Source organism: Carettochelys insculpta, chromosome 1 (genome assembly GCF_033958435.1).
Source record: "Carettochelys insculpta isolate YL-2023 chromosome 1, ASM3395843v1, whole genome shotgun sequence".
Taxonomy (NCBI): domain Eukaryota; kingdom Metazoa; phylum Chordata; order Testudines; family Carettochelyidae; genus Carettochelys; species Carettochelys insculpta.
Window position 1 is genome coordinate 367224162 of NC_134137.1, and position 26629 is coordinate 367250790.

The 26629-nt window shown below is 44.2% G+C and overlaps 1 protein-coding gene across 8 annotated transcripts; it reads left to right on the forward strand.

Annotated features, from left to right (window-relative positions):
• The first annotated feature begins 21 nt into the window (after positions 1-21).
• Positions 22-21911, forward strand: NUDT5 (nudix hydrolase 5). Of its 8 annotated transcripts, XR_012648646.1 has the most exons (10): positions 134-239; positions 7825-7998; positions 13221-13288; positions 14882-14934; positions 16095-16202; positions 16741-16836; positions 18327-18428; positions 18711-18914; positions 19670-19723; positions 21559-21622. XR_012648646.1 is itself a non-coding variant. In XM_075017941.1 (9 exons), the coding sequence occupies exons 2-9, from the start codon at positions 8068-8070 to the stop codon at positions 21666-21668; spliced, it is 654 nt and encodes a 217-aa protein (XP_074874042.1). In that variant the 5' UTR covers positions 22-48; positions 8025-8067; the 3' UTR covers positions 21669-21911. The 8 variants fall into 8 exon arrangements, 6 of the variants coding, with proteins under 6 accessions (XP_074874042.1, XP_074874041.1, XP_074874040.1 ...); XM_075017941.1 differs by lacking the exons at positions 134-239; positions 7825-7998; positions 18711-18914 and adding exons at positions 22-48; positions 8025-8130 and having other exon boundaries at positions 21559-21911; XM_075017940.1 differs by lacking the exons at positions 7825-7998; positions 18711-18914 and adding an exon at positions 8025-8130 and having other exon boundaries at positions 103-239; positions 21559-21911.
• The last annotated feature ends 4718 nt before the right edge of the window (positions 21912-26629 follow it).

Genomic DNA, 26629 nt, shown 5'->3' on the forward strand with positions numbered 1-26629 from the left:
TCCCGCTGCACCGAGCGGCCGGGTAGGCGCACCGGAGCGAGCGGCCAGGTGCAGAGGGGCGGAAGGAACGGCGAAGGGGACCCGGAAGGGAAAGGCGCGCGGGCGGGGGGAAAGGTCGGAGGTCAAGGGATCCCTGCGCGAGGCCGGGAGTGAAAGTCCCGCCAGCCAGTCGCCGCGCAGAGGGCAGGGGTCACAGGCTGCTGGAGGGAGGGGCTACGCCGTGTGGGGAGCGGGCGCAGGTAGGGCGGGGGCGGCAAAGGAGGGAGGGGGTGGGGGGGCAGTGGCGCCACGGAGGAGGGGGCGGAGCGGTGACCTGACTGGGGGAGAATGGGGCATATGGGGGCCTGCCTGGGGCATAGGAACGGGGCTGTAGGGGCGGGTGGCGTTGTGGGGGTGACGGGACAGCAGGGGACGGGGTGTCATGGGGCTAATGGGGTGGCGGGGTGAACGGCGAGTTTCACTGGGGAGGGAACGGGGTGGCAAGTGATGCGGCGGAGGACATGGAGCAGCAGCACAGGCAGGGGAATGGTGCAGTAGGGATGGGAGGGAGTGGGGGATGATGGGGACGGGGTACATCTACGGTGCAGGTTAGGGCACTTGTGGTTCATGGTGTGCGTATTCCATCCTTCTGCATGTCACTAATTTCACTGATATGAACACTTCAGTGCACAGCTCTGTGAGGGTAGGAGAGCTTCTCTGGCCAGCAAAGCTCCTGATGCTACCCGGGGTGGTTTTTTTAGGCGAGCAGGAGCTCTCTCTCTGTCTCTCTTTCTCCCCCCGCCCCGCCGTTGACATGGCACAATGGTGGGCAACCCACAGCCCATCTGGATTCAATATGGACCTTCAAGAATTTTTGTCTGCCATTGCCCAAGTGCAGGGTAGCCAGATTCCAGTCATTTCTGCCCATGTAGTTTTTCTTCTTACGGGTATTACTAAAGTGATATGCAGGTAAGGCAGTTGTTCCCAACCTTTACAAAATGGCAACCCATTTTGACAATTCCTTAAGACTTTGTGACCCAAGGCAATTCAAAACTGGGCAGGAGAGTAGGTTCTCCCCTGAGGGAAAAAAAATATAAAACTTGATTGGCCGCTGCCCCTGGCTGCCCCCAGGCTTAAACCCCTCGCAGCCCCAAACTGATCCCCCCACATACCTCACACAAGCACTGCTGTTGCCCCTGCAGCTTCTTCACTGGGCCACTGCCACTCTTTTCCCTGACCTGCAGCAGGGCAATCCCCTGCCCTGCCATGCTGAAATGGGACTCAATTCAATTGGTTTAAGGGCTGGATCCCTCCTGCCAGCTGTTAAACCAATTAAATTGAGTTTCATTTCAGCGCAGCAGGGCAGGGACTGGGAGCTGGAGGAGTGAGCGGCAGCAGCTGCAAATGGCTCCTTTAAGAGCCACATGTGACTCAGAGCCATCCAGCTGGTGACATTAGAAAATATAATGGCGACCCATGTTTGGGTCCTGACCCATAAATTGGGAATCCCTGATGTAAAGGAAGGGCATATGAAGTGAGGTGCGTGCAGACTGCACACAACATTGACTGTAAGAGCCATGAACCTCCTCTGCAGCCAGTCAAAATGCTTCTATGCATAACCTGCAAATTCTACATATGCAACTGCACATGGCAAAACTACCATGGCCCAGGAGACTGTCTTGGTTATGACAGTCTTGCAGCTGAATGAGATGAAGGGCCACTCGTGGCCCAATCAGTAGCCTAGGTTGCCCATTACTGACCTGGAGCCTCTTAGGAACATAAAAACTGTCTTAATGGAGCTGATTAATTGTCCACTGCACCCAGTATCCTGTCTTCTGACAATGGCCAGTGCCAGCTGCTTCAGAGGGAATGAACAGAACATGTAAACATCAAGTGATCCATTCCTAGCTCCTGCCAAATAGTCTTGGGCTACCATCGCTGTCCATCCTGGCCAGTGCCCATTGACAGACCTGTCCTCCATGAGCTTGTCTAGGTCTTTCTAGAACGTCATTATAGCCTGGACCCTTACAACATCCTCTGGCAGAGTTCCCATAAAGGCTACAATGGTCCCTCCCAATACAGCTGTATCTATAGGTATAACCTTAGTGAGGACATACAGATATTGACCTGGAGGGCATTATTCTGTGCTCATGGTCAGGGTTTGGGAGTGGTATTGGAACAGACTATAAGGTTTTTAATCTGAGAGTCTATGTAAAGAGTCTGGTAAAGATGTGCAAACTTGATCGGTCAGTTGACTCAGCTCCTTGTCATTTCCTTGCTGTGATGAGGAATAAGGGAGGTCTATTGACCTTCCTTATTGAAGACAATCACAAAAGTCGATTCTAGCTATCCACTTGCCGTAGCTGGAATTGCATGTTGGAAGTTTACTTTCATGTCTAGTGTAGACCTGGCCTCAGTACCTGCAGACAATGAGCTTTAATGTTATTTAACCACTTCCCACGTAGAAATTTTTAGGACTTGGATTAGTGAAAGAAACTATCGGTGTATGCTTTGTCTGTAGTTAGTAGAACTGCTCTTTTCCTGAATCTGCAGTAGGGTGACAGTACAGTTGTCCCTCAAGATACATGAGGCCTGTGTTCTCATGCACCCCTGCGTAACTCGAATTTTGCGTAAGTTGGGGGTGGCTTTTTTCCCCAGCAGAATGCACTTCTGCAGCCAGGGAAGCAGCAGGAGCACCTGGAGTTCCTCTTGAAAATTAAGTCCTGAGGTTGAGGGAGGCAGCTGGGAAGGGTTAAGCCTGGTGGTGAGTTGGGGCTGTGCGAGGTGGGGGGGGTTAAGCCTGGGGTGGGTTATGGCTGCAGGGAGGGTGGAGGGGTGGAGTTAAGCTGGAGCCCTGTGCAGGGACTTTGAACCGCAGGCGGTTGAGCTGGAGCCATGTAGGGGGCGTGGTGAGTCAGGCCACAGGCAGTTGAACTAGGGTGAGTGGGTTGATCTGGAGCCGTGCAGGGGGTTGGGGCGGGGGCGGGGTTTGAACTGAGGCAGGAGTGGGGAGCCAGAGCTGTGGGTGGGTGGGGAGCTGGGCTGTCAGGGGGCTTGAACTGGGGCGGTGCAGGGCCGGGGGGGAGCGGCATTTTGAGTTGTACTTAATTCACATTAATGAGAGTTATGAGTAACTTGAAATTGCGCATTTCGAGGGTTAGTGTACTGGAATCAGTTGCATAGTAGGGCTTATGCTTAGATATGCAACCACGCACACACACATGCATGTGTGTTGAGAAAAGTGCACTGGAACCAGTTGGATAGTGAGGCTTATGCTTAGACTGCATATGTGTTGAGAATAGTGCCCGGATTTTACATATTTCCTATCTGGTTGCTCTGATCTGCAGATAAAGAAATCCCCTGTCTCTGTTCCTGTGTTGTCGTTTCCCAAGTAGCAGCTGGTAGAAATTATCAGGACCTTTTCCTGAGCTTTCGGTTTTAGTTTTTGTGGTTTTTGCTTTGAAGAGCTCGGAGCAGCAGTGGGCTTAAGAACCGTTTACTGTAAAAGGTAACTGTAAAATTCAGGGGATATGCTTCTCCTTTTCCCATCCTTTTTGCTATCGTTAGCCACGAAGATGGGGTATAGAGTTTGGAAACTTTTCCTCTTTGCAGCATCTGTTAGGCTCTGAGAGAAGGATGGAGTAACAGAGACCTGTCTTCACTGTAACCAAGAGGTTCTGGAAGGGACAAAAGAGTCAGACAGTTTTCTGCCTTCCTGATCCTTCAAGTTAAAAAGTGGAGCTTCAAATTAAAAATAGACCTACTAGCCAGGACCTCCTCATGTAAGAAACCTGGATGTGTAGTTTAGTGGTGAGCTTGTTTCTGCACAGCATACTCAAGCTGCTGTCAAATCTGGTTGCTATCAACAGGGAAGCACAGCTGGGATAAGATCATGCCTTTTGAACAGTGAATTAGGGAAGCTTATCAATGTTTTATCACATCTTGGGTAGCTTACTGTAATGCCCTTGCAGCAAGGCTAACCTCTAAGCTGATTTGTTGGTTCAATTCTGAATCCTTTCAAGAATAAATTTAAAAACTCTGTGTTGGGGTGGGAGGTTACCGTCAAGAGAGGTCTGATCAGAATGTGGAATAAACAGTGGGACAAAATTCACTCCTCAGATAAGCAAGTCTGAAGTGAGCCTCAGGAGAGATGAGTAGAGCAGATAGCAGGACAGATTTAGTGTTCCGTGTTACAATAAACTTTCCTACCTGGCATTCTATTATGTGGAACTCGCAAATAACTGGCATTTTAACCATCAGTACATTTTACTTATTTTTTTACAAGTACAGTATAGTGAAAGTAAATACAAATAAATACAGCAAATACAGTATAAGTTTACTGTGTACAATACTACTGTTGTTGGTAAATAAAGCACTCTGTATACATTTGTTTGTTTTTTAATATTTAATCTTGTTTGTTATGCATTGCTACGTATACCTTTCCCTTAGTCAGAATATTTGAATATTCAGTAACCTCCTGGTCCTGGGGCTGCTGGATATGGAAGAGTTTACAGTATTAGGTATAAAATGCCAGTGGATAGGACTAGGTGGACTTAAGGTTCTGCCCATATTCACAAGTATGGGTCAGTTATTAGCTTGAGAATGCATGCTAAACCTGAGCTCACTTTTTAACACTGAATTTCAGATTTTATAATGGCACAGCTAGCTCTAAAGCAGTAAATTAGTGGAGTTCATCTAATCCTGATACAGCACTTCACCTTGTTGTAAATGACAATACAAGAAAACATCCTGTTCAAGGGATTTGGAATAATGTTCATCCATTGATCTGATACACAAATTTGGTGCAGGTTGTTTAGATCAGCTTATTTTCCATTGCAGTTTTGTTTAGAAATCTTAAACTGTGTTTTGCTCTCAAATTATGCCTATAAGTGCATGACTCATAACAGTCAATGAGCCAAATAATATTTCAGTGTTTTGACACCAGAAAGTTCTGGTTGCATGCCATCTGCAGAATGTGGCTGACACATCTTTCAAAGACCTTGTCTAAACGGCGCTTAGTGTTATTGTGCCAACTAGTGAAAAAGATCAAAATTGCTGAAGCTGAGACATTGAGCTGAAGAAATCTTCAGTGTAAGCTCAGAAGCTTGTATCTCTCACCAACAATTCTTTTTTGTAACTCAGTATTCTGGCTGAGCCACCACATGGTCTTCCTCTCATAGCTAACAAAAATCTCTCTGGAGCAACCATCTGTCTGCCTTTCTAAGCCATCCTACAATCTCAGACTCTACTGTGGTCTCTGTAGCCATGTCTACATGTGCACGCTACTTCGAAGTAGCGGCACTAACTTCGAAATAGCGCCCGTCACGGCTACACGTGTTGGGTGCTATTTCGATGTTAACATCGACGTTAGGCGGCGAGACGTTGAAGCCGCTAACCCCATGAGGGGATGGGAATAGCGCCCTACTTCGACATTGAACGTCGAAGTAGGGACCGTGTAGTCATTGCGCGTCCCGCAACATCGAAATTGTGGGGTCCTCCATGGCGGCCATCAGCTGAGGGGTTGAGAGACGCTCTCTCTCCAGCTCTGCGGGGCTCTATGGTCACCGTGTGCAGCAGCCCTTAGCCCAGGGCTTCTGGCTGCTGCTGCTGCAGCGGGGGATTCATGCTGCACGCACAGGGTCTGCAACTCGTTGTTGTCTCTGTGTATCTTGTGCTGTTTAGTGCAAGTGTGTCTGGGAGGGGCCCTTTAAGGGAGCGGCTGGCTGTTGAGTCCGCCCTGTGACCCTGTCTGCAGCTGTGCCTGGCACCCCTATTTCAATGTGTGCTACTTTGGTGTGTAGACGTTCCCTCGCTGCGCCTATTTCGATGTGGTGCTGCGCAACGTTGATGTTGAACATCGACGTTGCCAGCCCTGGAGGACGTGTAGACATTATTCATCGAAATAGGCTACTTCGATGTCTCCACATCGAAATAGGCTACTTCGAAGTAGGCTTCACGTGTAGACGTAGCCTGTGGGTGGTAGGGGATCCCTGGCCCACCCACTGTTCTACATTCCAGCATAGCAAACCTCTGTCTCTCTGTCCTGCTTACATCAAGACCCCATTGCTATTTCCCTATGCTCCTTCCTATTTAACCTTTTCTCTGTTGTGGCCCAGCTGAGGAATTCAAGTGCCCAATTCTCAGGGAGCAATGGTAACCTAGCTGTAAAGCATTACATTAGTGGAGTCCTTCTAATCCCAATACAGGGCAGCACATTGTTGCAGATGACAGTACAAGAGCTTCCCTTCAGCCCCTTTCTCTTATCAGCTTGTGGGTTTTGCTCAGGTTCAGACTACATATTCTAAGCTGAGCTTCATTTTCTGTTAGGGCTTCCCTGTCCAGGCTAAATCTTCCTCAAGTGCAGCCTATTAAGTTAGTGAGCCCCTTTCCAGTTACGTTATCCCTTTCAGAGGAGGAGTAGCATGAACATCTCCACATAGACCTATGAGAGTCTGTGGCTGCAGTATGGATTGAAGATTTGGCCTTGTAATAAATTAGTGTTTGTGACTGTAATAACATTATATCTTGTCCTCTTTGTAGGACTGTTCTAGGGAGATGTACCACAGTACACGTACTCAAGAATGCTGGGATAGGCATATGTCCAGTACTTTCATAAAATCCACTCTATTTTTAAAGGCTTAAAAAGAGATTAAAGCACCACCTAAGTCAGATGTACAGCAGGCAAGTACTGTGCAGGTTTCTCCACCCCTTGGTTGTTGCTCATTACCATAGAATCCCTAGGGCTTTATCCAACTGTGAGCAGTTTGCACCTGGGCCTGGGTGGTCTAGTGGCTATGCCCCCTAGCCAGGGCCTGTTGGTTGGGTCCTCAGCTCCCACCCAAGCATCTACAGGTTGAGCTTGGGGCATGGTCCTGAGAATGTAGTTCCCCCTTTTGGCAAAAGAGGGGTTCCTCAGGGAGGAATGTGCGGGAGGGTCCTGAGCTGTACCCTCCGGCAGCTAACTGGGTGGCAGCCCTAACCTGGGGCCTCCTGCCTCTTCACTGGTCAGCACCAAACTGAGCTGGCTTCCCTCCCTTTATACCCCTCCAGGCCTGACACTGGCCATAGGTGAATCAGGTGATTGGGCTAACAGGCCTAGTTTAACCCCTGTCTTGCCTGGCTCCTTCTCACACTCCTACACCAACTTTTCCTAAAGTTGTGGGGAAGATTCATGGAGGCTTCACTGAAAGCTGACATAAGCTCAAACACTAAACTAAAAGCTACTAGGTTCTCTCTTCCACTTCATAGCCATTGCTGGATTGTTCCTCACTGGGTTTTCCTCCTCTTATGCTTTGTCCTGTCTGTTGTTTCAGCCATAACCTGGGCTTCCTTTTGAAGAGTAGCTTCTGTACTGAACTGTATGATAGTTTTGTGATGCAGACGAAGCAGCAAACATATTTCACTGACTTGAAGCCAAGATTTTAGTGGTAAAAATGCCTGGCACTGCATCATTGCACTGTCTGGCATGTCATCTGCTTTAGAATGAGGCAGGACAAATTCATTAGAAAATGAATAAACCTCCATTGCCTCTTGAGTGGAGGAGGGCCTGAAAGACCTAACTGATTTTTTCAGCGATAAACTCAGATTCCTCATTCTCAGTCATAGGAGTTTTCACTTTGAAGTCCCTTTGTTATTTGGGGTCCATTCCTTAATCTTACCTGTGTCATGCTTTGTCCTCCAGGCCAGTTCACCCAGCAGCGTTACATTGTAACATATCTTTCCATTGAGAGCAACATAGCATTGTGATTTGGGGCAACAGTAAGAGAGTACAGCCTGTCACACATGGCTTATAAATACTATGGCGCTGTTCCTCAGGTGATGTAAATTGCTCTTGCTCTTTTGCAGTCAGTCAGTCCATAAGAATTTACATCAGCTGCAGATCTGCCCGATCTGTCCAAGCAGCTTCCGTGATGTTTGCAAGCCAATGATTGTGTTTCACCTTAAATGATAATGAAGAGTCTTCAAGACAATGATTTTGTTATTCCGAAATGCAGGGATTTTTCCTCTTTTACTCTGAAGGTAAATATTGATTCTCTGTTTTGTAGTAGTGTGGACTTTGTACAGGAGGTACAAGAGACATTCCTGAAAATGGAAAGCAAAACCACTACAGAAATTCTGAATTCTACCAGAGCATCCATCCTTAAAGAAGAGGTATAGAGCATTTGTTTTTGGCATGTTTATATTTTAATTAACTAATGCAGCATTTATTTAAATCAGCAGTCAACTTTTAGAAAATATTACATCTGTGCAGAGTGAGAAAACTTTAGACTACATAGCATATTAGGTAGTAACAGAGAGGAAGTTGTGCTAGTCTATACACTATCAAAACAAAAAGCAGTCAAGTAGCACTTTAAAGACTAGCAAAATAGTTTATTAGGTGAGCTTTCGTGGGACAGACCCACTTCTTCAGACCATAGCCAGACCAGAACAGACTCAGTATTTAAGGCACAGAGAACCAAAAACAGTAAGCAAGGAGGACAAATCAGAAAAAAATAATCAAGGTGAGCAAATCAGAGAGTGGAGGGGTGGCGGGGAGGTCAAGAATTAGATTAAGCCAAGTGTGCAGACGAGCCCCTATAGTGACTCAGAAAGTTCCCATCCCGGTTTAAACCACGTGTTAATGTGCTGAATTTGAATATAAAAGCCAGCTCAGCTGTTTTTCTTTGAAGAACAGTGCGAAAGTTCTTTTTCAGTAACACACATACCTTTAGGTCATTAATAGAATGCCCCATTCCATTAAAATGTTAACTAACTGTTTTGTGGATCTGGAGTGTTTTGATGTCTGTTTTGTGCCCATTAACCATTTGTCTAAGGGAGTTAGAAGTCTGTCCAATATACAAAGCATCTGGGCATCGTTGGCACATGATGGCATATTAGATGTATGAAGATAGGGCTTTTGTTCTAAAGTTATGGTTGAAGTAGGTGACATGCAGATGAAATATGAGGAACTCTCACCATAAAACAATCATAAAATCATAGAAATTACCCAGAGACTATGTAATGTGTATCCTCTCTCGCAGCTTTCTCCCCAGCTCTCCAGCACAGTTGTTCCCAATAATTTTTAGGCTGTTCAGTCTAGTTTTGAATGTCTGAACTAATGGAGTGTTCACTGCTCCCCTTGAGAGAGCATTCTACTGTAACTGAACTCGCTGCTTTCTGATATTTAGGCCACATTTCATTTCCTTAAAAGATGACTGTCAAAGGATTTTTTTTTAAATGTGTGTCCTTTTTTGCTGCTTTATGGTACATAAAGACCTAACAGTTTTTTTCAAATTTGTACATATTCCTCTCTTGACAGTATTGGAAATATCTTATAGGCAGTATCTACACTAGCCCCAAACTTCGAAATGGCCACGCAAATGGCCATTTCGAAGTTTACTAACGAAGCGCTGAAATGCATATTCAGCGCTTCATTAGCATGCGGGCAGCCGCGGCACTTCAAAATTGATGCGCCTCGCCGCCGCGCGGCTCGTCCCGACGGGGCTCCTTTTCGAAAGGACCCCACCTACTTCGAAGTCCCCTTATTCCCATGAGCTTCTGTCCTGTTTTGCTTAACTGAAAATAGCACCCTCTGAATTGTTAACATCTTCCTATTTGCGTATTTACATAAGAAATGTTGGTCTTGGTTACCCTAGAAAACTATAGTTACTGGAGAGCTAATGAGCTGATGGGAATAAGGGGACTTCGAAGTAGGCGGGGTCCTTTCGAAAAGGAGCCCCGTTGGGACGAGCCGCGCGGCGGCGAGGCGCATCAATTTTGAAGTGCCGCGGCCGCCCGCATGCTAATGAAGCGCTGAATATGCATTTCAGCGCTTCGTTAGTAAACTTCGAAATGGCCATTTGCGTGGCCATTTCGAAGTTTGGGGCTAGTGTAGACGTAGCCATATGGTCCTGTTTGCTTACAGTGGTGGTGTCCTCAGAGTATGATGGATGTTTAGTATGAGCTTGGACACACTAACTGCAGCTGAAGGAATTGTGAATTTTTAACAATGAAATCCTTACTCTAAAATGTATGTTAACCATTAGAGTCTAATGATTGTTTAAAATGTCTTTTAATCTGTTTTATTAACAACCTCTTCAGCTTTCATTTGCTCAGATTTTCATTCTCCTAATGTTTTTGGTATCATAATTTCATTAGCTCTCCAGTAACTATAGTTTTCTAGGGTAACCAAGACCAACATTTCTTATGTAAATACGCAAATAGGAAGATGTTAACAATTCAGAGGGTGCTATTTTCAGTTAAGCAAAACAGGACAGAAGCCATCTGAGGTCATTGTAATTCCAGCCAGTTAATCCTCAATCTCTTTTGCTAAAATGATTCTTTCCTTGCTTTGATTTTTTCATCCTCCAATTAGTGCTAGGAGGTTGTAGCTAGCTCTAGTGTATTTCAGGTCATTTTTGTTTCCCTGTGCCAGGCTGGTTTTCACCAGACTTCTTCTATCGTTGTTTGAGAATAAAAGTCACAGCCCCTCTGCCCAGGATCTCTTACTAAAGCAGTTGTGTACTTCTGATGCTGTGTCAACTAACAATGGAGCAGTTTCACTCTACAGCATCTGCTGATAGTAGAAACAGTCAGATCATTGGCACATGTCAATAATAGAGGGAAGTCACGAACTGAAGGTGATTCAAGCTGAACATTATGTTAAACATCCTTAACTAGGGTCTAAGCCAGGGGTCAGCAAGTTTTCCAAGGCCGAGTGCCAACATTTGACTTTTTGACATCTATGTATGGTCTGAGAGTGCTTGTGATATTTATTAAAGTCACAGATAGTCCTGCTTAAAATAGCTTCGTTAATAAATAAAGATGCAGAGTTTTACCGTTTAAGTGGTGGTTGTTAGCATTAGCTGGGCTTTTGTTAATCCACAGGTGGTGTGGCTTTGAGCAGGCTTCCGGCTGCATGCGGGAGGAAGTGTGTTGGGGGTTGCTGACTCCTGGTCTAATCAAAGCATTTGTCTCTCACAGCATAAAGTTTTCTCTCTCTACCAGCTGGTACAGAGTTCTTCTGTGCAGCCAACCAGGAGTGTGACAATTAAGTTTACTTTTCCCTCACAAGTAATACTGAGGGCTTTGCAGTACTCCAGTAACATATATTTAACCTGGGATTTGGGGTGGATTCAAGAGCATTTAAATAAGGGGGTGCTGAATAACCTACACCTTGTCAACTATTACAATGAATTGCCTCTCAATTGCAGCTTTTGGCGTCTGTTGGTTTACCAGACATTGTTATGCCAGGTATCCTTTTTTTTTTTGCACACATGGTACACCCTTTTGCCTCCTCCTTTCTGGAGCTGGATGTGGTCGCATTCCTGGTAAATTTAGTCATTTCTCCCTCACACCATGCTTTCTGGGAGCAGGCTGTGATTCTGAGTTGTGCCAATCTCCCCTTTGCTATTTAGTAACACCAAAATGGCTCCTGGAATAATGATTTGCCAGGTTTGTTGTCTGTTTAATATTGTTGGGCCACAATCAATAATCCAAGCCTTTGTAGCTTCTGCAGAGTTTAAAAATAATTGCTCAGTCCTCATTAATTGAAAAGTTTCAATTGATGTAGCAATCTTGGGGTTATTTAATTAAAATATATAATTCCCCGAGGTTGCTACTGCAATATGATTTAATTTTTTCCTATTTTGGCTCTCATGCAGTTTATTTCCTGTGTTTCTTAGAAGTTAATTTAAAGCAATAAATCTTACCAGGGTGCTTAGAATCATAATTTTATTAAATACTTGCTTCCTTCATGTTACAACCTGGTAAAGGAATTAGAAACTTTACCTTTTCCATTCTTGCTACACTATTGTGACAACAAATCATCTAAAAGACCTAGGAAAGTAGCTCTATCTTCCTGTAAGTCAGGGATAATTTAGAACAACCATGCAAAAAAACACTGACATTTTCCAGGTACAAAATTTAGTTGGCCATCTTTGCCATGCATGGTGGTGGAAAAGCTGTTGATATTTTGTTTGTACCTCAGAGTAATTGATGTATCCCAGGAAAATGGGCAAGTAGAACTCTATCAGGTGGATGAGAATTGGTTTTAGCAATGAAATGTGGTGTGACCCATTTCCATTGCCAATTACTGAATTTTTAGGTTACTACTAGTTGTCTCTTTCTCTTCAGCTTGCGCATCTGCTTCTCTCTTCATGTGTTCTAGTTATTGCTGCCTTCTTGTGCTGCATTATTTTTCTCTTCCTAGCAGGAGTTTCTTCCCATTTCATAAATTTTGTGGCCAAATGTCCTGTGTGCTCCATGACCAGGTCCGCGCTACTGAAATTTGATGTGCTAACCACCTGAGACTAGGCTGGCTTCTAGAAATTCTTCCTATTTATCCACCACCACAGCTCCCAATAGCCACCTGGAAACCATTCTCCTCTCTAGCTGCCAGGCCTTCTCTCTGGCCTCTTGCTGTTCCTAGTGTCACTAGTTAGCATCACCCTGCTGATGTAACCTGTCCCCAAGCCTCCCAGTCCTGTGCAGGATTTCAGAAACAAAACTTATCTCTGCCCAGCCAGCAGCCATTCAGTTAGCAAAGACTATTCTGCAATTATAGTGCAAGCCATAATACATGACAGAAAAAGCAAAGTTCCATCTCTCCGCAAGTGACCACAAGCAAATGTGCAAAATGGTACGTGGTGGGAAAGTAGAAATACCTCTGCTCAGCGATGAAAAGCCCTGCAGGCATTTGGGTGGCCTTGAAGTTGATGATAATGTTAATACTAGAGCTTTTTATTGGTATATCTCCCAAGGCCTTCAGATCAGGGCAGGATCCCTGGCCCTGTGTTATGAATGGGGAGAATAGTGGCTGTCCCAAAGTGAATCATTGGCAGAGTTGGGAGTTCTCCTGATTCCATTCAGGCAAATTCTCCATCATACCCTTTTACATGCAGCTCAGTCCAGTCCCCTGCTAAGGGCACGGAATTGCCTTTGTGTTTTATTTTAAAAATTAGAGCTGAAACTGTCAAAGCAGCCCAGAGGAGTTAGTCACCCAAATCCCACCAAATTTAATTGACCTTTGGGACTCCTAACTTCTCTAAGCTTGTTTGAAATCCCCAGCCTAGCTGTAAATATGTCACGAGCTATTTTTAATTCCTATATCAAGAACCCCTCCGTGCATGCATTCACATGCTAGTATTATGGCTTCCCACGCATACATTGACTTTGAGATTTATCTTTCCAAACAGTAAACAATTGCCAAGAAAACCTCTGTGTAGATGATGTCCCAACTTGTTCATTATTCTTTGTGTTAGACAATTGCAGAAAGAAAATGGGTGAAGCTTGAACAAACAACCTACGTTGATCCCTCGGGTAAAACCAGGTAATTTCCTTGCTGTGACATTTTAAAATTCTTGCAGTTCTTCCCAATTTCTCTGGCTGAACCAGCCAAAGGCTATGGAGTGTGACCACCTATAAACCAATTACTTGACGTACTTGGCTGGATTACACCTTGAACATTAATGTACCTGCTGTGAGGAAGAATTTGACCATTTTGTTGTTGGAATATATGTTAGCAGAGGTACTTTATCATGTAGGTCGGGGTGGCCAAACTCACTGACGCCCCCCATGCCCCCGAGCTGCATTCAGTGATCTTCAGACATTTAGAGTGGGGTGCACCTAGACCCTCTCCCCTCTGGGAAGAAACCTCTAGCCCCACTATCCTGCTGCAGGGCAGAAAACCACAGCTGTCCCCCCACCCCCCCGTCTGACAGATGGAGAATGTGGGGACAGGACAAAGGAAATTTTAATTGTAAAAAAACCGCATGTGGCTCAAAAGCCTTAGTTCAGCCACCTCTGCTGTAGGTTAATACCTTGGATTTGGTCCATATGCTTATCTTGCAGCTCCAGTCTTTTGCAAAGATGTTGTGCAGAACTAATGCTGCAAGGCTTTAACGTGCAAACAGATGGCAATTGTTAAGAGCTCCCTTTGCTTTTTCTTCTCGTCCCCAAAGAACTCCCTTTCTCTGTTGATGGCATGACTTCTGCACCTGCAGGGTCCTGCATATTGTTGGGGATACTGTTGTTTGGAGAAGGCGTGGGCTTCTCTGCTTCACTCTCATTCATATTCTCTGGCTTGTCTAATTCTCTTCATGTGTCAAATTTATTTTTTAGTCACAATGACCGGAAATGACAGCTACTTTGTTTTCCTTCTTCCTAGTGCACTGGGGTCCTTTCTGATTGTTCTTTCTAGAGTCTCCCCTTTAAGAGTAGCCTCAAGAAGTGGCAGGGATTGAGGCTTGTGTGAAAGGTTTATTTTTTGTGTCCATCCCATCACTTACTTTCAAGTTGCAAGAGAGGCTTGTGTCATTTTTTGACTTCCCTTTACTAACAGGAATGGGAACTGTGCTGGAACCCTCACAGTAACCTGCTTTATTGTCACATAATTGTCATGCACGATGCAGACAGAATGTGTTTATTATTTTTTCTAATCAAACTTTGCCACTCTACAAATTTGGCTCTTGTATTTTATGTTATAACTCTTCGAAATAACCCATGCTAAAAACAGTGACCTTCTGTGTCAATTTCACCTCTATGCTTCAGTTTTCCCATTTGTAAAGTGGGGACGATAACTGTCATCCTTTGTGGAGCGCTTTGAAAGAGCTATGTAAGCACTAGATGTGTATTACTGCAACCACCAAAAATCAGTCGCTAAAAAGATTGTGTCTCTAACCAAAGGTACAACAAAATTGAGGCTGAGACCTTGTGAATACTTTACAGTGAATGCTTATTATGGGGGCTTGCCTCTGAGCAGTTGCTTGTTAGTATTTCCCTCACTGTATGTTTGCATGAGTTGCTTTTGAATGAAGGTAGCAAAATTCCAAGTTGGCTTTTGTTTTGGAAAACGTGTATATTTAATACGCTTCCTTCTTGAGGATTAACATATCCACTTTCTTCTCTTCTCCTTGCCCAACAGAATTTGGGAAACAGTAAAGCGTACTACCAGGAAAGAGGGAAGTTCAGCTGATGGTATGGCACTGACAACATTTTTGTGCATAACTTTTTTTGATACTAATGATGGTAGAGAGATGGTCTGCTTCCATAATGGCAGCAACTGCCACAATTAAAAGGTGCAGACATAAGCAGTAAAATAGTATGAATCATGCATCTAATGCCATAGGGCAAGGTTGGTGCTTTACTGTTGGTCCAAGTGTAGCTTAGAAGGAGTGGAACCCCTGCCCCAAGGAACTTACAAATCAGTGCCCTGATTTTTTAAATAATCAAACTGATGCCATTGTGAATGCTAGAGTAAGGACTACTTGTATGATGTAAGAGTTGCAGGATCAGACCTTGCGGCAAAATATCACCAGAAAATGGATCCATAGTCTCAGAAAAATCAATGTCTGAACAAATATTTGTCAGTCAATATCCCAGGCCATCAAAGGAACCGCAGCTTCCTGTTGTTGGACAAGGGTGTGGGGGACCAGATTCAAGTGGAGAGATCATTCAGATTGTAGAAGAAGAGGGAAGGCACTAAGATACTTGAATGGAGCTGCTGTTTCAGACCTGAAATCCCTGGTGATGAGTAGGGTTTAAATGGAGATGACGTCATCCAGCTGAGAGAAATTAATTTGTCATCTTTATTCGTTTCAGTGCTGTTTTATTTTTCAAAGTCAATGGATGTTGAGGTGCTCACAAGACTAGTGTTCCTGTTTGAACTCACATGGGCCATGTCTACACGAGCCTCAAACTTCGAAATGGCCACGCAAATGGCCATTTCAAAGTTTACTAATGAAGCGCTGAATATGCATATTCAGCGCTTCATTAGCATGCGGGCGGCCGCGGCGCTTCGAAATTGATGTGCCTCACCGCCGCGCATCTCGTCCCCACGGGGCTCCTTTTCGAAAGGACCCCGCCTACTTCGAAGTCCCCTTATTCCCATGAGCTGATGGGAATAAGGGGACTTTGAAGTAGGCGGGGTCCTTTCGAAAAGGAGCCCCGTCTGGACGAGCCGCGCTGCAGCGAGGGGCATCAATTTCAAAGCGCCGCAGCCGCCTGCATGCTAATGAAGCACTGAATATGCATTTCAGCGCTTCATTAGTAAACTTCGAAATGGCCATTTCGAAGTTTGGGGCTCGTGTAGATGTAGCCATGCTGTGTTTTCATTGCTCTCTCCTTTATGCTGGCAGGTGTATCCATCATACCCGTGTTACTAAGAACTCTGCACTATGATTGCATTGTCCTAGTGAAACAATTCAGGCCTCCAATGGGAGGGTATTGCTTGGAATTCCCTGCAGGTAGGTAACAAATATGCAGATGATATACGCAGAATCTGTGTGTAGTTTACTTTGTCCATCTTGCTTAGGCTTATAGATTTCAATGTGCTGCGTCTTTTGACTTCCAAGATCAGTGATGTTTTCTGTTCTGCAACACGTACCATTGAAAGGATATTTAACAATAACAGTGTTAGATAGCAAAGTGTCTGATTTTTATTTGTAGAATCCATCCAAACTTTTTTTTTTCTTTTTTTTTTTTTGGCCTTTTCTTCCCATCTTCCACTTCCCAAAGAGGGGAAAAGCCTTTGTGAGCTAGATGTAGGCACGCGCATTGGAGAGATTTAATTCCTTTGGGACAGAAGCAGCATGGGTTGGTGGATTGGTGGCAGGAGTCCTTCATTCCGTTCCCGAATCTGACACAGACCTCTCACTGCCTAACAATTTCCCCTTGGTAAAATGGGGCTGATATTATTTTGCTTTGTAACACTCTTAGCTCTAAAATGGATGATGCAGTAAGAGCTCAGGTTTAACTATTTTTACTGTGTTGTTTCCACCACAGGCCTCATTGAGGGAAATGAAAGCCCAGAAAGTGCTGCCTTGCGAGAGCTGGAGGAAGAAACTGGGTACAAAGGGGATGTCGTTGAATGTTCTCCAGGTCTTTGTTGTTTCTTGACTACCTGACTCAGAGCCAGTCTGGCCCCTCTTCCTGGTCACAGATTGCCCTAAATACAATGATCTGCAATGAGTCCACTGTTCAGGATGGGAAAGGGACAGAGAGGGAATATGCAGTCCCACAGCACCTAATGGCAGTGCCACTGGACAAGGCACCATAGACGTGTGTGTGTGTGAGAGAATGACAGATGCAGATCCGCTGGATAAAACCAAATACAGAGGGCTATATAGAAACAGCTTGACTTGCTCTGAGGCATGTGGGGGAATGGTTCTGCATTTAGTTATGCTCTGCTCTTGGGGCCAAGATTTGGTGCTTGGTACAGAAAGTTCAGTGTGTGTTCTGGAGTCTGACTGAAGGTCTGGCATGTTACACTTCAAAGATCTAGATGCCAGGGTTTGATCTGAATTCTTCTCCAGTAGATGTATGTGGCTCCTTTGAACCTACCCTGCTGAAGGGATAGCAGTTGCATCATGCCGTCCCTGTGCAGCTCCTCATTTTCAGCTGTGCAAAGGAAGGAGAATTTGGGTTCTCTCACAGCTGAGTAGCAGTAACAGGGAAGAAGGAACTGCTGCCTCTCAAATCCCTTAACAGCTAGCTGCGGTATAAACGTTTTGTGCTGCCTGCCACAGAGCAGAGGCAAAACTGGTATTTAAGGAGAATGTTTTTAAAAGGGAAAATGCTGGAGAAGAAGTAGGAAATCTGGACTGTGGCTTTGGCTATATTGCTGTTGAGCTTAAACTTTGTCCTGCTACTGCACAATAGCTGTAGACTGGAGTGTTGTGTGTGTTAACTGATGGCAAAATTGGGCACTTAGCATGGTTTGACTAGGAGCCTGCAGTTTAGCCATTCATCTACAGTGAGTGAGGAGAATGTTTGTCCCTACTGTGGAAATAATCAGTAGGTGCTGGACATACAGATATGGAAAAGAATTGAATGTGTGTATTTAGGAGAGCCTTGTAAGAAAAAGCACTTGTAAGTAAAGCTGGGTGAATAATTAATTTTTTGGCTCAAAGGCAGTTCTGAGGGAGAAAAATCAGTTCACATTGAACCACATCTGAATAGGGTTTGGAATATTTGGTGAATTGAAAATTCTGGTTTGGGTCTGTCTAGAGCAGGGATTTCTGTCTAGGTCTGCCACTTCCCAAGTGCATGCCTGAGCTACTGCAGTGGCACAACCCCTCCTCCAGCCACTTTGTGAATGGCCAAGTTGTGTTAATCTCAAATAGTTTTGGGTTTCCAGCAATTGAATTTTTTGGCTAATAAACTTGCTCCAAAACACTTCATCCAGCACAGCTTGTATGAATGGATGACAAACCCAAACTTTTTGCTTGGGTTTGTGTTGCATGTTGGTGAAGTTCCCTGATGAATCTGTTCTCTCTTATTGTATCAAATAGATATGGGTGAAAATTGTGATGTCAAAATGTCCAGTAATCTCGTGTCATCTCTCATAATGAATGTACTTTTCTTTGTAGCTGTTTGCTTGGACCCTGGCTTGACAAACTGCACAATGCACATTGTGACCGTCACCATTAATGGAGATGATGCTTGTAATACAAGACCCAAGCAAAAGCCTGGTGAGTCCGAGACACAATTTTTCTGTCTCATTGGAGAAGCTCTCCTTTCTACATATGCTTGGAAAGCATTGAAGGGCTCAGCAATACAGGACTAATACTTTCACTTGGGTTTACTGACTATTTTCTATATGAGCTTCTAGGATGTCCTTTTCCTCACCCACTTTAATGGGAGGTGAAGTTCATGCTGACATTCATGGGTGTCAGAGCAGGAACTAAGCTCCAATATGGGTCCAAACATGGCGTTCTTTGTGTTAACACTTCTCTTTCTTCTTGTCATTACAGAGGAAGGAGGTATGTTGCTCACTTAACTTCACTGTGGTTGGGAGCACAGCAAGTATGCTTCAGCTATACCAGATCTCACTCTGAACATGCACATGACCCTGCACTCTGCTGTCTGTGGCCAGAAGAGATGTTCTGAACATCATTAGGATCACAGTCCTGATGGTGGTGCACACTATAGGCTCTGATGACTTCAGTGCTCTTTAGGTCAGACTTGAAATTCCCCCACAGTAGTTCTACCAGGAGGTTTGAGGAAAAAATTCTATTGAAATGGTCGCTGTGTCCTATCTAGGATCAGTTCCTCAGCTGTTGTAAATTGGTGTAGCTTTATTGATGCCTGTGGATCTGGCCCTGAGACTGCAGCTCTGAAATAGGTAATCCAGATAGGGGTAACTGGTTAGGTAGTTACAGGCAAATAAGCAATTCTTGCATTCCTCAAGTATACTGCACACTTGTGCGAGAGGCAGCATGTCCAGGATGAGCCCTCATGTCTGCCATTCTTCCTCTATTCTGTGAAACTGAAGATTTGTGGTCTCTCTTACCATACCCAGTATGTAGGCCAAGGTTACGTCGATATTTCAACAGTGGAATATGTGATCAGATGGACCAGATTGGGGAAGGGGAATAGCGTCTGTCCTAGCAGTACAGTGGATGGTGTCCTTAATATGTTACCATTCTCTTGGCTGGTTCTGTAGTTATTTCCCAAATTACTGCCTCAAAACTGCATTTCAAAGGTGCCCTTGATCTTGCCTGTGTCTTAAGCAGCTGAGCACAGCCACATGCCTGATGTCGAATGTTCTCTGGTTGAAGGTGAACCTGAATCCAGTTCCTCGTCTGTCTTCCATCTGAACTGAGAGATGGGACTGAAGTGTACTTCTCTTGACACTGTCAGCTCTATTAGAAATCGACATCTGTCGGTGTGAAATACACAAATTATCTGTTTAATTTTTTTTTTTGTCTAGAATTTGTGGAAGTTGTTTCACTACCAAAGAATGATCTACTGCAGAGAATTGTGGGTAAGAGCACTTATTTTCTCGGACACATTGAGCCAGTTAATAACAACTTTGAAAATGTCTTAGCTTCTTTGAACTTACTGTAAGTCAGTCCCTTTTATGACCTCTGTATTCCAGTTTCCCTGGGGATTTCTTGGCCTGGGACATTTTATAACCATTTTAAAACCAAAACCATCTACTCTTAGGCTGTGTCTACACTAGGCAAAGTAAGTTGACCACAGATGCGCAATTCTACCTAGAGCAATTGCATAGCTAGATTCAACGTATCTATGCTTGGCTAACTTAGCTGTTCCTACTCGGGAAGGTCGATGGAAGAGTTTTGCGAGGAATACAGTGGTCATCTTTGACCCCTGAGCAGTCTGTTTTGTGCATCCATACTAGACGTGTGAAATTGAACCCTGGAAGATCAATCGTAAGCAGATAGATCTTCCTGTGCAGTGTAGATGTAGCCTTAGGTCAGTAATTTGGAAAACTTGCATATAACATCTGTATCACCTGAATCTTCAAATTGTGATTTGTCTTCCACAAAGGAATGTTCATGAGCATAATCTGTGCAGTGGCAGTCTTTGTTAGAAGCAATTATCAATGCAATCCCTGTTCCAGATAGCTGCTGTGGTCAATCTTCCAGATTCAGATTTAGGCCGTGTTACACTAGCTAAAAGCTTCAAAATGGCCATGCAAATGGCCATTTTGAAGTTTACTAATGAAGTGCTGAAATACATATTCAGCGCCTCATTAGAATGCGAGCGGCCGTGGCACTTCGAAGTAGCTGGGGTCCCTTTGAAAAGGAGCCCCGTCTGGACGAGCCGCACAGCAGCGAGCCCCATCAGTTTCGAAGTCCCCTTATTCCTATCTGCTCTTAGGAATAAGGGGACTTTAAAGTAGCCGGGGTCCTTTTGAAAAGGAGCCCTGTCTGGATGAGCCGCGTCAATTTCGAAGTGCCCTGGCTGCTCGCATTCGAATGGGGCGCTGAATATGTATTTCAACGCTTCATTAGTAAACTTCGAAATAACCATTTGCATGGCCATTTTGAAGTTCTTGGCTAGTGTAGATGTAGCCTTAGTGTGTCTGGTAGGGATGAGCTAAATCAAACTCAGAGGGCATCCTCATCAGTGCCAGTACTCCAGCTCCTTGCAAGAAGTAAAGGAAGGGGAGCATTTGCTCCATAGACTTCCTTCAGTGGAGATGGTGCAGAAGAGCAAAATTTAAGGTATGTCAACTCCAGCTATATGATTAACATAGCTAGAGTTATGTATCTTAATTCAATCTTCCTCTTAGTGTTCACCTGACTTACACAAGGGTAGCTACCCATTTCCACAGAGGCTTATCCTTATGATTTGTTTTAGTAGTACACTACTACTAAGTTCTTTAAGCAGTGACACAGGTAGCTGTGTTAGTCTGTATTCTATCAAAACAAAAACACTCATGTAGCACTTTAAGGACTAACAAAATAATTTGAGGTGATGAGCTTTCATGGGATAGACCCACTTCTTGGCTATGATCTGAAGCAGTGGGTCTGTCCCATGAAAGCTCATCACCTAATAAATCATTTTGTTAGTCTTTAAAGTGCTACATGAGTGCTTTTTTATTTTGATAAGTTCTTTAAAGTGTTACGTTAGTCTGCTGGAGCACCATTATTAACATTTAAAGAAAAAAAAAAAGCAAAGCGTCTAAAATTGTTAAACCTGGATTCAGGCTGTGTGTAAAGCCCCTGCCTTGCAATCTCCATAAATTTCGTTTTTTTACTAATAGTATGAATATGAACTAGCATCTAGCCTGTCTGTGCCTTTCTGCTTAGAATTCATATTATTGGTTGTTTGGGGGTTTTTTTTTTGCAGAGCTAGTGGAAGAAGAACATATTTTAGTGGATGCCAGAGTTTATGCCTATGCATTGGCACTGAAACATGCAACAGAAAAACCCCTCCAAGTGCCTTTTATGAAGTTCTAAGGCTGCATTGTAACTTCACTAGATACTTCCAGGATGGAATCAAAGGGTCAGTATAGACATGGAAGCGGCATCTTTTCATACAATAAAGATTCTATAGGTCACACACAGTATTAAGCAATCATGTTTCTAGGAAAGATTGCTTGAGATATTTGTACTGTATAAAGCTTTTCTCTACCTGTTCAACCTTTAACTCCAAATGGAATTTTATCCTTTGTTGATGAATAAAAAGAATCGTGGCCTGTTCAGAAATCATCTTTTCTTTGTTCTTGACTTATAGTACTTTTTATTGTTGAGCACTTCACAATTATGCTGAAACTATACACAGAGGTCACTTAATCTGTCATTCATAGTGTAACAGCCTTGGTCTAAGGTAAGGGGCAACAACTTAAATACAAATCTAGCTCAAAAGAGCTTGAACCCTTGGCTGTGCTACGTACATGTACTTTGGAATGGAGTCAGACCCATGGCACTTACATTATGAAAATGCGACACGATCACCCGTGAGAAGAAATCAAGCCTTTTGTTTTCATATCTTCCTTGAAGGTATTGGCCAAAGTTTTCAGAACTGTCACTGCCCCTAGACAGGTGGCCTGGCCCCTGCAGAGTACATGGCATTTTTCATAGTGGTAGCTGCACTGGATTGACCTCTTTCCTATCTGCTATTTTGTAAATCCTGTGGCTACTTAGCATTTCAGGGTCTGTCTACACTAGAGCATAAAGCTGATTTTAAAGCACTTAGCTCGATTTTACGATGCGACTGTCTTCACTGCAAATACCATTAGGTCAATCTGAAGGGGTGCTAAGGTCGACTTTCTCGTGCCAACCCTTTGAGGCAGCATAATGCCAAGTTTGAATTTAAAAGATTGAATTAATGGTAGCGTGGAAACATTACTTTAAATCTATTTTATTGGGCTCCAGCGATGGCCCACAGGTGCCCCACATGTATCTGCTGTGGCTGCTTGCACCTTCAGTGCTCTTCAGGTGTGCAGGAAGTAGGTAACAGGAAGCCCAGGAATTTGAATTAATTGTTGTCTTGACCAGCGTGGATAATGCCAGAAGACATCCAACATACATAGTAGTCATGATGGTTAGATGGCTTGATGTGAGGGCTCACGGTTCTTCTGAGGATTTGAGTTCTCAGGTTTGCAAAAGAGCTCTAGCATGGAGCCACAACAAAATTCTGGATCTAATTTCTGTGTGGAGTGAAGAATCAGTGATGAACAGACTGCAAGCCAGCAAACAAAATGTGGACATTGATGAGAAGGTTTTACAGGGCATGACTGCAAAAGGGTATGTGTGGGACTCTCAACAATGCCGGGTTAAAGTAAAGGAGCTCAGGCAGAACTATCACAAAGTGAGAGAAGCCCACAGGAGACCTGGGTCATGTGCTACTATTCTGAGCGGCTGGGTGCCATTCCTGGGCAGGACCCAGCCATGGTCCCTAAGCTAACAAGGACACTTTAGGAGACCATCCTCAGGACTCTGGTGCGAGCTGAGGTAGGGAGCAGGTCGATGAACAGGAGGATGCCGATATTCAGCAGGCATCTGAGGAAGCTGATCATGGCAGCCCAGAGTTCTTCACACTTGACCTCAAGCCAATCCCCTCCTTATCAACACCTGAAGCTTTGGTTTTTAGCTACGGTGCAGAGTGCTCTTCTGGTAAGTATTGTTTTAGACTGCCAGAAGCGGGTTGCCAGGGGGTTGGGGTTTAGGTTTACTTTCGTGGAGCACATTTTTTAAACTACTACAAGCAGGTTGTGGTTCAGGCATGTTGGAGCTATGCCCCTTAGAACAGCTTGTTAATATTTTGGGGGATGGCACAGATCCTGTTCGGCGAGCTCTGTAAAGGTCTCAGCTAGGTCCTCTTTTTATAGTTAACTTGAGATTTTTGAGGAGGCCTGACTTAATGCAGCTTCCACAATAAAATACATCTTGCCCTACCAGGCATTCAGTAAGTAATCCGGTATCATGGCACCACACAGCATTCTGGTGAATCTTCCAATACTGTGCTCTCCCAGTTTGAGCGTATTTTCTTTTTCACACACACAGGAAGCTGTCGTCTCTTTTTGCAACCTGGAAGCAGCATGGGAATTTTGATTAGCGTTTTTCACACTGCTCCCTGGCAATTTTAATTTCTAAGGACCCTCCTGCCACACCACATGGCTGGCAGGCTCTCATGGCTTTTTCCCTTGTACAGGATAGATAAGGAGCTGAGAAACATTTTTTCCCACACTTTGTAGTTTACCAGGATGATCCTTCCATCCTGCGCAGCTGCTAGGCCCTTCGATCCATGAGCCAACAAGATCTCACCATGTCCACAATGAAATGGAGTAGGCTTTTGGAAGACAGCCTGAAAAACAGCACACAACTCCTTGGTCCAACTGCCTTTTTTTCCCCCCTCCTTCCAGTGGTGGAGGGGTGTGGGGATTGTACTCTGGGGTGGTGACATCAGACAGGCACAAGGACTTGCAGCACATTTTTTTCCCCAGAATGCAATGGGGCTGCAGGCAGTGTGGGATGGGTACTGTTGACAGTCAAATCTGGATAAGGAAATGGAGACAAGCTGTGTCAACTTTCTGGACATTTGTGACCACTCATTTTCAACTTTATAAAATCTAGCAGCAGAATGTCAACTACAATAAATTCACTTTATTTTGTAGTGCAGATGTAGCCTAAGATTTCATGGGTATTCAGCTTAGGGAGGGGGGAGAACTACTATTTACCATCCTGGAATATCATGCTTACTTCAGATTCTTCTGTGCTACCTTTATATTTCCTAAGGCTAAATATACACAGTACTCTAGTTCCCATTTCAATATTATAAAAAGATTTAGTAAATTCTGAGGGAGGGAGGTATTCTAATTGGCAACTGTCAGAAATGCATAAGCAGTTGGTAACTCACTCTTTGTTAAAGGGGCTTAGGTGTGACTAGTACCATCATAGGCCTGTTGGAGCATTCCTGTTTCCTAGAGGTAGAACACAGAGCTATGGAATTAAGTTAGAGTCAAACCTACTTCAAAAGGTAGGATTTGGCTCATGGAATGTTGCACCTGATAAACCACTCTTCTGTGCTACTGTTGTCTTAGTCTTTCCGTGTGCTTTTGGGTGTGCTGTATCCTACTGTATTCATAAGAACAGCACAGATAGGTTATCAGGAGAGGGGGATGGAAATAAAGTCCAGCTAGGAAAACCTATGCCTGGGTGCCCTCTATATTGTAACTGAGTAAACATACTTTTGGCAGCAACACTCAAACATTGCTTGTTACGTGGGAGAGGTTCATATCAGCATCCCATAAATGCATGCAGGATGTCACCAAATCAGTCTGCAAAAATACTACAGAATCTGTACATTCTGTTTGTACTGCAGGGAGCAAAACACTGCAGACTTTAAAGGGAACTAAATGGAGGACAGCGACACTAAAACATGTCTAACACCTTTGTTCATACGCATCCATATATTACTGGATGGTTCATTACACCATATTCTGTACAAAAGGGTGCACGGGGTAGTGTATGATTGTTAGTACTAATCAGTTCTACAAAATAGTTAAAAGGGAGTCCCACAAAAAGTGCAGTCTGTTCATTACTCATCATCCACCTAGCATCACCTGACCAATGGCTAGAGAGAAAAGCATACTTGCAGTCCTGAAGTAGTACCTGTTGCAGTTTTTCCTGGAGATTTCTCATCCTTGACAGCCATTTTCTTGTTTGAATCCACTATTAACTTTTGCCACATAAACCATGTTGATTTCAGCAGGCAGCATGCTGACGAGGAGCTGATGTGCCAGAGTGAGGTATGCGAACCTCAGTTGTTTAAAAAGCCAGCTGTTTAACAATGTTAAGATCCAAAATTTAGGGTTGTCTATGCTTTAAACAGTACAGCAGCACCAAAAGAGCTTAGACACTACTTGTGTGGAAGGGAAGGATTCTCCTAAGTTGATGGAAGAATTTTTTTATCCACATACCCGTCTACACTGAAGGTTAGGTTGGCTTAACTGTGTTGCCTACGGTATTGATTCCCAACCCCCGCCACCCCCCAGGCTATAGCTACACTAGCCCAAACCTTCAAAATGGCCATGCAAATGACCATCTCGAAGATTACTAATGAGGCGTTGAAATACACATTCAGTGCCTCAGTAGCAGGCCAGCAGCTGCAGCTCTTTGAAATTGCCATTTTTCGCTGCCACGTGGCTCGTCCACATGGGAGTCCTTTTTGAAAGGATGCCTCCAATTTCAAAATCCCCTTATTCCTAGCGTGGCAGCGAAAAGCGGCAATTTTGAAGAGCCGTGGCCACCGGCATGCTAATGAGGTGCTGAATGTATTTCAACGCTTCATTAGTAATCTTCAAGATGGCCATTTCGAAGGTTTGGGCTAGTGTAGACATAGCCAGTGTTCGTGTGGGAAAAAAAATCAATACCCTAAGCAACACAGTTAAGCTAACTTAACCTTCAGTGTAGATCGTGCTATGTGGATGGAAAAATTCTTCTGTCAACTTAGGAGAATCCTTTCCTTCCTAGCAGATAGGAGTAAGGGATTTTGAAGTTGGAGGCATCCTTTCGAAAAGGACTCCTGCCTGGACGAGCCGCACAGCAGCACAAAGCGGGAATTTCGAAGAGCCACGGCCGCCAGCATGCTAATGAGGCACTGAATGTGTATTTCAATGCCTCATTAGTAATCTTAGAAATGCCCATTTGCAAGGCCATTTTGAAGATATGGACTAGTGTAGACAAGGTCACTCTCTCGCTATCTCTCTCTCTAATTACAGACATACCCGAGACCTTAGAGTAGTCTGGATTATGCTAAAGGCAAAGCTAACCGAACTTAATTTGATATACCATCAATTAGATATTTTAAATCTCAAACATAAGTTGGTTATTTAGAACTATGTAATTTTGCCATGAAGAAGTCATTTAAGGGACAAGGATTTTGGTTGTTTAAAAGAAACTTGCATAAACAAACA